We start from the raw sequence: 11,943 nt of genomic DNA on the forward strand, positions 1-11,943 counted from the left end.
TCCATTAAACTTACCAGACTTCAAACCACGATTCTGATCCATTTTTAACTGGACAGTTTCATGAACACTGTTTTTATAAATGTTGGAATCATTTCAAAGTCTCTGCTTCTTTTGTAAGTTACAGCTTCATTCACCAACTACCATGAGCTAATGTTTCCTAAGCTAGTTTTATACTAATATGTCAATGTTTGTTTTAGTTCTGAACAAGATAAGGAAGAATGGATAAAGGTAAACACATCTACATTTTGACTTTCCTTAATTAAAAAAAAAAACCTTTATTTTTGGGCTGTGCCTGTGGTATTTAAGTTGAAATATTAACTTCTGATGAAATCAAATGCTGATCGTAATTAATTCACATTTCTGGTAGTTTTGTTGTTGGTCATTAAGTAGTCTAATTTCAAAGAGTCTATTAAATTTGTATGTTTGAGACCTTTATCCATTGTATTTATAATAGGCTCTTCAGAATACCATAGAAGCTTTTCATCAGAGGAATGAAACCTTCAGAAATGCCATTGCAAAAGAATATGAGGACATGCCCATTGAAGTTTCTGTAAGTTGAGTTACTGTAGCTTTGTACAACTGGTGCCCTTTTTGTCCTTTTCCAGTTACAAATGGCATATTGCTGGAGGGTGTCAGATGCTGCATATTCAGGCTTAGGATTCTTCTAGAAATGGAATTACAAAGTAATCATTTTGCTGGTCAACCATTTCCCTTTATGAGCCAGACCATGCCTTATAAACAATCCTGTTCTTTCTAAAATGAATGATGGAGTGTCCTTTCGGCAATGTGTTACAATCTTTGACTGGATTCTTTGTTAGCTATCTCTTGCGTAGATTTCAAAACATAGCTTGAGCTGTGCTTTGCCATTTCCTTTCCAGAGGAAGAGAATAATTATTTTCTCTACTAAAAATACTGCACAATTGTCCTTCTTTTCCCTCTTCAGAAGGCTGAGCTTGGGAAGAGAGCACCAAGATGGATCCGAGATAATGAAGTAACAATGTGCATGAAATGCAAAGAGCCCTTCAATGCACTGACAAGGAGAAGGCATCATTGTCGAGCATGTGGACATGTAAGTGCAAAGCTACATCTGCTAGCTGGGTGACCAGACTCTAGAACAGATCTAAACAGTTGTTTAGAGTCCCCATCTGGTAGCTGGTTGTTGTTCATGTTACTGCAGCAGAGACTTCAGCTGTGACCTTTGGTTTGTAAGTAGCAGCTCTATTAGGTGAGCCAAAAAACGGAGCAGAAGCTGGAAAGAATTTCTTGTAAATTGTTCTTAGCAGAGCTAGGTATCTAAATGTGTAAGATATGCAAAATGCCTGAAATATCAGTCCAGACGAGATCAACTATGACCTATGCACTCACCTTGGGATGCACTATAAATAGAGCAAAACTACCATGCTTCTTCCCTCATCTCCCAGTAAGTTATTTCTTTCTCCAGTAAGTGATGGTGCAACGCCTGATTTTAATCTTAGTCTCAGAGTTTATCCTGGGTGATTTTGCATAATGTACATTTACATGCCTTTACTGCATTCATAACTTTGCTTTTGTGCTTTGCACTATGCTTCAGGCATTGTCATTAGCTCTTTCTGATTAGCACTAACTCTTTTAGTAGTTTTTGGGTTGCTTCCTCCAATTTAGAGGTGCCCAGTTAAACTTATGATAATTCCTTTTCCTTCCGCATGATTGGTGATTCAGGAAATTCTTAATTGACTTCTTTTTGTATTCTCTCTAATGCATGTCCTTCCATTTCATTTTAAAATGTTGTTTCATGGGGATATAAATATATTTTTAAAGGCTAATTCAGGTTGCTGCCAGAAGTCTTTTCTAGAAATGATACTTGATATTGCTCACTTACTTTTCATTAGGGGTTTTGGTTGAAGACCTTATGATCTAGATTAGTATGGGTTGGGCCCAACGAAAAACATTTGTTTTGGTGGTATATCAGAGTGCAGAATACATAGTACCGCTTATGTACTATTCCAGTTAGCTACTACAACCACTAAAAAAAATTTATTTTCACTCTCTTCTGTTTTTCATGCTGGGCTTCTTTTTCTCCTCAGAGGAATATTTGCTGCTGAAAAATGTTTACAATAAAAGACTTTCCTCCTACACCTTTTAGGAGTCTAGCTTTCTTGTTTTAGTCTATTTAAAAGAAAAAAGTTCACTGTCGGGGTACAACATGGAACTGTTTCAGTTCTTCCCTTGGTATGTGTTCGTCGTTGTTGTTTCATAACAAACTATGAAGCTGTATGCTTAGATTTCGTAACAAAGTTAAAAGATGTTTGTTTCCGACAAAAGCAACAATTTCTTTTACAAAAACATGGTGTCATTTTATATGTATTGGAGTGTATAGATCAGTGGTTCTCAACCCGTGACCAAATCAGCACACAGCTGCAGCCCATGCTGGGCGATACAGGTAGTATATATATTGTGTGGATGTGGCCCCACGCAACAGAGAGAGCTGCATGTGCCACCTATAATGGTAAATGGGTTGAGAACCACTGATATAGAGAATGAAATAGTAAGCGTACCTCTTGAGTGTTTCCTGCAGAAAAAGGACCACAAGACTAAACTGACTGGGGGCGTTTCTGCAGGAGAATTTATCTTATACTCAAGTTGTCCTTAATATTGATGTGAAGATATACATTCGAAAGCACTGATTGACTTCAGTGAGATTTAAACATGTGCTTAAGGTCAAGCTCATTGTGTAAGCACCCATCCTGAATGTGGGTGATTTCCTGAATCAGGACCTAAATTGTAGAACAGTTAAAAGAATCCTAGTACGCATTTTATTCAGTCCAGCAATTTGAAAGGTAAAAAGCACTCACTTATTCAAGAAATAGTGAAATATAATTAAAAATTAAGTTTTTCTTTTAAATTACAATTGGTATGATAGATAGCATTGCCAGTGTCAGAAGACAGCACTTACACCTCACTTGATCTACATTTTAGGAGTTTTTAAATTGATCATTAGATTTTGCTGGTAATTTTTCTTGCTTAATCTATTATTTCTTTTTCCTAAGGTGGTTTGCTGGAAATGTTCTGATTATAAAGCTCATCTTGAATACGATGGCAATAAATTGAACAAAGTTTGTAAGGACTGCTATCAGATTATAATGGGTTGCACAGACAGTGAAGAAAAGAAAAAGAAAGGCATCTTGGAGGTACGCTGTTTAAAGAATGAAATACTTGAATCTGTAAAATTCCTGCATGGGCATCTATTGCTACATACAATAAGAATCTGTTGGCTCATCACTAGCTGAAAAGTCCTATGAGCCAGTAAAATTCTGTTGTTTTGTTTTGTTTTGTTTTTTTACCACTTCACAAATAAACAATATTGAAGTTTGGAGCAAGGCCACCCAATCGGATTGCGTACGCCAATTAGGTAAATCATCGTAGCTGGCTGCAATGGAACTCAGTGAAAGTTACTCTTTATCTCTGAGCCAATCAGATTGAATATGTATCCTCAAAGTTGAATAATTTTTTTTTACTGGACTTCACCATATATATCTTCAGTATGCTAGTTCAAAAAACCCCCAAAATATGCTATATCTTTGAAATTTGTGGCCAGAATGAAGAGAATTTCAGATATTTCTGATGACATTCAAAATACCCGTAACAAGACTTAGTTTTGATCAATTTATGTAGCAGTAAATCTCTCAATATTAGCAAAAACATGTCATGGTGAGATAGATTTCTATTGGGGTGAACATCAAGAGAAATTGACCTAAGATTGATTGTCTGAAAAATTGACTGAAAAATGGTTGCATTCCAATATGACCTTTGAAAATACATTTCTGTTGGATGCTTTCATAAAATTTTGAATGCCAAAAGAGGAGCATAATTGTGATGGGTTGCTGGTAACATTTGGATGCCTTCATGGTAGACATGCTAGAAATCAGAAAGATTGTTTCAGATATTAAAGAATCTAGCAACCAAACATTGGTGGAGGTAGATTAAGAGTTAAGGGTGATTCTGCCATGCACTTTAAAAATTCTGGAGGGAGCAAGACAGATTGGGCATATTTAAGGGTGGGAGGTTGAATATATATCTCGATACATTTTTATTTTTCATACACCCTCAGGCCCTTATTCAGTTTTTAATCAGGCAAACTCTCATGATCTTCAGCAGACGTTTGTCAGGATTTGGCTCCTCATTAGCACTTCAGAACATCTCTGAGAAACTTCCACAGATTGTTATTAATGGTGTTGTATTTAATTGTTCTGTTTTATGCATTCTTGTCAACATCATGAAAACTTGAGTTTTTCTTAAGGAAAATATTTTCCTTCTGACACTTTGTACTATCTCCCCACAGATTGAATCAGCTGAAGTCTCTGGAAACAGTGTCATATGTAGCTTTCTTCAATATATGGAAAAATCAAAGCCTTGGCAGAAAGCTTGGTGTGTTATTCCTAAACATGAAGCTCTCGTGCTATACATGTATGGTGCTCCACAGGTATGTAGCGAGGAAACAGAGTGAAAACAAATAGAAAATCCCTCCCACCCCCCTCACTCCTTTGCCCCATTGTGGCATCTGGGGAAAAAGATGTAACGTGAGAATAAGGGGAAATCTGTGTAGGCAGTGGTGTTGTAGCAGTGTCAGTCCCAGGATGTATAGAGAAGGTGGGTGAGGTATCGTTTTTTATTGGACCAACTTCTGTCAGTGAGAGAGACAAACTTTTGAGCTTACACAGAGCCCTTCTTCAGGTCTGGGAATAGTCAAGGAGTTGTTTTCAGCCTGTATTGTGAACCACAGCAGGTTTTTATCAGGATTTATTTCTTTTTCCTAGGATGTTAAAGCTTTGGCTACAATTCCACTACTGGGCTATGCAGTAGATGACACTCCAAGAAGTGCTGACCTCCCGCATAGCTTTAAACTGACCCAGTCCAAATCTGTACACAGCTTTGCAGCAGACAGCGAGGAACTGAAACAAAAATGGTTGAAAGTCATCCATTTAGCTGTCAAAGGTGAGACACCGGAATGTCAAAATGAATTGCAGATGAGTTTAGAGGAGCAGCCTGAATCTTCTTAAAAAATCCGAATGCTGAAGCTCAAGACCACGTTCTGTTTTAAAATAATCCAGTCAGATTCTTGGTTAATTTTTCTTTGTTCAAGCAAAAGAAGCAAATTCTCCTAATGACTACATGCATCTCTTAGCACTTTATGTTGAAAAGATACTGATCTATTTAGAGATCACTTTCTTATATTTATGTTCTGTCAATGAAGTTAATGTACAGACCCATTCCACAGAATTTTTTTTTAAAAAAACATAAATGCCATTAAAAGAACAAAACCTATTAACTTTAGTGTACTTCTTGTTTGTCTCAAAGTAAATTGCATTGTATGATTCACTTGCTATTGTGTTAAAGTTTGCTACTTTAATAAAGAATGTGGATATTTGATGTATCCTTTACATGTTAGGACTTTATCAGTATAAAAGATATACCTCCACATTGCCAAAATAGATCTGTAGTGAAATATACTGGGACAGTTTGGTTTATTGTATCTAGTTTATAGAATTACTTACACAATGCTGTACATATGTTATATTCACTTTTTTAATGCAAATTGCTTTTATAATAATTGGCTTTTGTCAGTTTATCAGGAAAAGAATCTAATTGTTTCAGTTTAGAAGTTCATTGCTAAAATAAAAGTACAATATATGTACAGTGTTAGAAAAAATTGTACTTGATTTTGCTTCATGACAGTACATAGGTTCTTATTAGTCTATAATTTATTTAAAATAAAGCATGTCTTCTCTTGCAAATTAAGCAGAGGGTTCTGAATTGAAAAAAATCACTCTTTAGTGATTTAACTAATTTACACCTACTGATCTTATTTTTATACATTATGAATTTTTAAAAAATAGCAGTAATTTAAGTGGCATGTAATGGATTTGTGAATTCCAGCTGTGTTTTTAAAAAAGAGTAGTCTTCTCTCTTTTTTTTGGTTCTGTGCCTGTTATCTTTAAGGTGCCGGTGCTACCTTTCTAAAATACAGTATGTGCTTTAGCAATTAACATCCTGATCTTAAATGATCTTCTGGGATCATATTTTTTTTGCCTTTATGGTCATTGGAACACTTGTACGTGTTTAAAGTGTTTTAACTTTCACAAATACACATATTGCATCAGCTAGTGATAACTAAAAACTATCTGCAAGGATTATACATCATACTGTATGTTAGAGCCTTTTTGAATGAACTCAGATATAAAGTCTGATGCTGCAATTCTTGACTTGCATGAGTAGTCCTTACTCCTATTGAGTTCACTAGGGCTCTTGGGAATAAAGACTTACCTGTCTGAGTCAGGCTTTGACTATTGGGCCCGTGATGAATCTTCATTTCTAATAGTCTTTTATGTAGGGACAAATGACTCTGCTATAAGAGGATTTCTCTGTAACATTTTAGATGGACTATAAGTCTTTATAGTGCATATGCAATGACTGGCTCACTAATAGAACAAGTTAATCAATTTCTGACTTAAAAAAAACCAAATGAAATCTTTTATTTTCTAAAATACAGCAATTAGTTAAGATGGTCCCAAGTCACAAAATTCAGATTTAGATAGTCTTCTCAAAAACTCTGGGGGATAGATGCAATCAAAATTCTGGATCCATCTTTACAATTAGATAAAAATCAGTAACTTGAATCAAGATTTACTTTACCCCCCAAATTTATTTTGTCACTCTGACAGACCTTACTTTTTTTTATCATTGAGGGTGAAAGATTATCTTTCAGTCAGCTGTTGTACTTGTGTATAGTCATTCACTTAATGTCATTTACTTCTGTGCATCCCAAATCTGTCTGTATTGCCCAATACTTAGGGAGACCAGGGTGAGTGTAAGGCAGTCACAGCAAATTCTGTGCTAACTCTTATGCACCCTCACTGAACTCAGTGGGCCAGATTCTCATCTCAGTTGTACTAGTGTAAATCTGGTGTAACCCTCTGATTTCAGTGGAGTTAGTCCAGATTTTTACCCAAGCAAAATCAGAATCTGGCCTCGTAAAGTTGCCCAGGATGTATGTCATTGCAGTGTTTGTCCCTTGGTCTTCACTTAGTTTAGACTGCTCTGCATGTAATTCTGTTCACTACTTTATTTTAATGCAGTATATAGTGTACAACTTATTTTATTTAAAAAAAAATCCTTTGGCAGTGTAAAAAAATTCAAACCACTTCTACAGTTCATAGTATGTCCCTTAAAGTTGGGCCCTCTCATACCCTTAGATTCATGCTGGTGTACAGGGGCAAACTAACGCATGGATCTGCTCATCTCACTCAGAAAGTGCAGCGTGACTTGGCCTCCTCTGTAGTAGCATTGCCTTCTTTCCCCAAATGGTACTGTCTCCTGGGGACATCCAGGCTTAGGGCATAGAAACACATAGGCTGAGCTCTGGCCAGAAAGAAGTACCTGGGGGTCAGTATTATATCTTTCCATGACCATTCTCCTCAGTGGAGATCTGCCTTCAAAAGGAGTTCCCAAGGCAACTGCTGATTTCTGAGAGCCTTGTCAGTGCATCTTGAGTGGGAATATCATTGCCAATACCCTGGAAGTCATGGATCATGCAGAATCTACATGAGGTTTCAGGACCTGTTCCATGAATGGACAACTCCCTCACCCACCCAATAGAAAAGAATCATGTAAGGAAAACCTCAGGTTTATTCTCCTTTATCCCCTCCCACAGGAAGGGATGATCTGGACTGGAAATAATAATATATAGCACTAATAAAGTGCTTCATATTTTCAAAGCACTTCCCAAACATTAACTCAGTCTTCCTTGTGAGGCACATAAGTAGGCAATATTTTCCCCATTTTCCTAGATAGGGAAAACTGAGAAGCAAAGAGATTAGGGTCTGACTGTTTTGAGAGAGGCTAAGTACCTGCAACCGCTTCAGTTGGAGTTGTTGGAGTCAGCACCTCTGAAAGACCAAGTCCTAAATGACTTCTTCCAAAATCAGACTCTGAATTAGGGATTAAGCCAGAATCAGAAGTCAGGTGTTCCAGTACCTGGTCCCTTTCTCATTCCTGGTCCATATTAGCTCATTTTGAGCCATTAAAGTTTGTGTAAATCTGTAATTAGGTTTTTGACCCAATAATTTATTTCATTTTATTATCATAAAACTGTCTGCTCAAAGCCTATTCCCTTCTCAGTCAGCACATAATGGGAGATTCTGAAAAGCAAGAATTATTTGATTGTTTTGTGCATTCTACAAGTATAAACACGGGCCAACCATTCTGGACAAAAAGATATAGACAGTGAAGGAGAGAGGTTGCTTTTCTGGACCCAGTGACAACTCTTCCAAGTATTTTTACCCAGTACCTCACAGGCTAATCCACATACCCGAATGCGAAAGCTTCTGTTTAATTTTAAAGTATATGTTCTGACTGCAAAGACATAAACTGAAAGTGGTAACTGCTATGCTTTAATTCCCATGACGTTAGAACATCTGAATTATGGAGGAAAAAAATTGTCTTTCCAACCCAACAGTTTAGATTGTGTCCAAATTTCAGCCCTGAGTGAGTTTTTTAAACCAAGTTCCCTAAAGAAAACATTGACAAATGTTTAATTTTAGTAGCATGAAGAGATGCTACATATGTGTAAGTGACAAATGGGCATTCATTTATTATGTATTTGAATGCCTTAGCTACAGTATTTAAGCTTTGTGACCCCTATATATTCGAAGTGCTCATTTTAAAATGTTTTAGGTGATGGAGGATATTTTTGTGCAATTTAGAGCTTATCAGATATTTGACTACTTACTGTTTTTGTCAGATTTAAGGGGTTTTTTCTGTATTCCACCAGAACTATGGCTAATCAAAAAGCTTTAGTCACATTTATTTGGCAAATAATGGTAAAATTTACATTATTTTTTCAACATATTTTTCCTGATGACTGCAAGCACAGAATCTCATTTGGGTAACCCTTTGCATTATTTTTAATATGTCTTAAACATTTCTGTACTACTGTTCCTATCTATTTTATTATGGCTTCATGTAATTACACTTGAACGATTAAAGGCTGTTAAAGCCTGTAGCATCTTGCAGCTTCAACTCTATTGACTTTGACAGGAGTATTTTTTGTATTTAAATACCCCAGTTCAACAGGAAAATATTTTTTGCAAAAAGCAAGCACTGAAAAAGGAAAACATTCTCTTCCCATTGGAGTGGAATGTTGAAAATATGTAAAGTATGTGTGCACATCATATAATTGCAGCTTTTTACAAAGAGGATCTCAAAGCTCTTTACTAACCTTTAATAAGCCTCATAATACCCTTGTGGGGTTAGAGGTGTATTATTCCTTCCATTTTAATATATGGGGTAAATTGAGGCAGAGAAACTAAATACAGAACACATACCCCAAGCCTGTATAGGTTTTAGAAGAGGTTACAGACAAGGATTCAAACAGGGTCTAAGTAGAGTGGTCAAAACTTTGAAACTTGAAAAGATGGGGAAAACTTCAAAAACTTTAAATCTTTTCCCCATTTTTACTATGGCTGTAGTTGGTCAAACTTTTAATTTCAAAAGGAAAACATGGAATTCCAAAAAAAGTGGCCATTTTTTCACTTTTTTTTTAATGAGTTCTAGTTCTAAGAACACCTGTTTTCTTACAGGAAGTTTTAAAAATGTTAACTGTGGAAATAATTCTAAATAATGAATTTGAGACCCATCCATGAAAGCATGTAGGGACAGATCCTGAGCTGATGTCAATTGGCATAGCTCCAATGGTGCCTAAACAGCTCTGATGTTTTACATTAGCTCTATGTCTGGCTTATATTCTCTGAAGGCATGCGCATGACAACCGGGATCTTTAGATGTGCTGCTGCTACTGCCATTCACCTGGACTCATAGGACCAGAGCCAACTTAAAATTGATTTCAGTGGGAGCTGGATCAAGTTCATAACCCTCTATCACACTATTGCAATCTCCAAAACAACTAACAATGGCGTAGGTGAGAACAAGTAGGTGGAAGTCCTTGAGAACAAATGATTTGTTTTCAGGCAGATAATTCAAATAATAAAGAATTGGGGTGGGCAATACCAACAATTGTATGTGCAGAATCCTTAAAAAAAAAAAAAAAAAATTGGCAAGGTGTGTATGGGTCTAACTCTATAGTGTACTGTTTGTGGTGAGCTTAAAATGAACTATAAAAAGGAGACCTTGTTTTATCCCAGCTGTTATCTACTTCATGGCCATCTTGGTAAGAGGCAGTTAACTTACCAATATGGTTCTGACCAATTGGACTGTAGCGGAATATATTCTTTGGATGGAAATTTACATATGCCAATCAGATTGCTTTTTTTAGTCCTCTCTCCTTTTTATAAAACAATAGGGAGGCTTAATTAACATATATTTTTAAGACAATTATAATAGACTGATCTGATTCAGACAGCATTTTACAATCAAAAGTACACTGTGATTTAAAAATATAAGTAGTCTTTTGACAAAATTGTATATACCTTAAGGGGATAAAAATCAATACATAAGTAGATCTACTTTAGTTGCCTGTTTACTGTTTCCAACTGATTTACAAGCTGATATTCAGTCTAAGTATTCAGCTAAATATTCAACGTGGTTTTCGTACTGCCTCTTCATTAAATTATTCTCACATTTATTCATGGCATTGTCATCCCCATCCCTCCAAATAAATGTAGATTTTTATTTCTCGACCAAATGGTAAAAGCAGATGATTTCCATGAATAAAACATGTTGTTTCTGTCAATGTGTGATACTAACCTACTTCAATTTATAGTTTATCCTTGTGGATTCATTAACTATTTATAGTGGCAATGTTCAAGAAAGGGTAGGGAACTGTGTCAAAGCCTCTTTTACACAGAGGTGCCATAATGTTTAGAGGAAGGAGAGAAAGTTTGTTATACATGGGGAACAATTTGCAATAGAAGGATATTTTACATACAGTAAGATATCTCCTGCTACCACTTAAGCTAATGGGAGTTAGACTGTTTGCTTCAGTGGGAGTTGGATCAGCCCTACTGTGTAATGTCCGCTATACATGCAGTGCATTAGAACCTCTCAATTATGAAAACACTGTTTTCAGTTTAATTTGGAAGAAACGGATTTTTTTAATTAAAAAAAACCCAACCCTAATGTTTCAAAGAGGTGTAAATTTTGCTCTGATTTTACACTGAATTGCAAAATTTCAAAAAAGAGGCAAAATTTAAGTTGTGCAAATATAAGTGGCAATTTTTCTGGTCAAGAAATATATGAATGTAAAATATTTGCAGATATTGTATATATTTTCTGTAACATATGTATATTTGGTCATAAAGATGGGAGCTGGTGTATTGTAAAATTAAGCACTTTAATTCCTGTTGAATACTTAGTTTGTATGCTGTAAAATAAAAGCATCATTAAGTACTGTTGACTATCTTTCCATGATTTATTGCTGTGCTGATAAATGATTTAAAGTATAATGCCTAGCATATAGATGACACTGGAGAATAAGGGTTTGTCTATATAAGAAAGTTGTCATGGCTTAACTTAATATGCGATGTTAAACCAATGCAAAACGTCATGTGGATGCTTATTTTAGTTTAAACTAGGCTTATTTCGATTTTGGAAGCTGTACAAACATAAATTCTGGTTGATATGCAGCTATTTTGAAGTATTACTTCAAAAGGGGTAAACAGTGAGGTGGCAAAATTTGCAGATGATACAAATTTGCTCAAGATAGTTAAGTCGCAGGCAGGGATAGATGAGACAGAAAATTCTACATTGCCTCTATATAAATCCATGCTATGCCCACATCTTGAATACTGAGTGAAGATGTGATCGTCCCATCTCAAAAAAGATGTATTGGAATTGGAAAAAAATTCAGAAAAGGGCAACAAAAATGATTAGGGGTATGCAACAGCTGCCATATGAGGAGAGATTAATAAGACTGGGACTTTTCAGCTTGGAAAAGGGACGACTAAGGGGGGG

General features: G+C 35.9%; 1 protein-coding gene across 2 annotated transcripts in view; it reads left to right on the forward strand.

Moving 5' to 3' along the window:
* Positions 1-11,371, forward strand: part of FGD4 (FYVE, RhoGEF and PH domain containing 4) — a 124,316-nt gene extending 112,945 nt beyond the window's left edge. For both annotated transcript variants that reach the window (XM_077827837.1, XM_077827847.1), the window contains exons 12-17: positions 198-228; positions 455-550; positions 944-1,069; positions 3,027-3,167; positions 4,319-4,459; positions 4,794-11,371. In XM_077827837.1, the coding sequence (XP_077683963.1) occupies positions 198-228; positions 455-550; positions 944-1,069; positions 3,027-3,167; positions 4,319-4,459; positions 4,794-5,036 (778 nt within the window). In that variant the 3' untranslated portion in view covers positions 5,037-11,371. The remainder of the gene's footprint in view (positions 1-197; positions 229-454; positions 551-943; positions 1,070-3,026; positions 3,168-4,318; positions 4,460-4,793) is intronic.
* Positions 11,372-11,943: the final 572 nt, after the last annotated feature.

This window comes from Eretmochelys imbricata, chromosome 1, assembly GCF_965152235.1.
Source record: "Eretmochelys imbricata isolate rEreImb1 chromosome 1, rEreImb1.hap1, whole genome shotgun sequence".
NCBI classification, from domain to species: domain Eukaryota; kingdom Metazoa; phylum Chordata; order Testudines; family Cheloniidae; genus Eretmochelys; species Eretmochelys imbricata.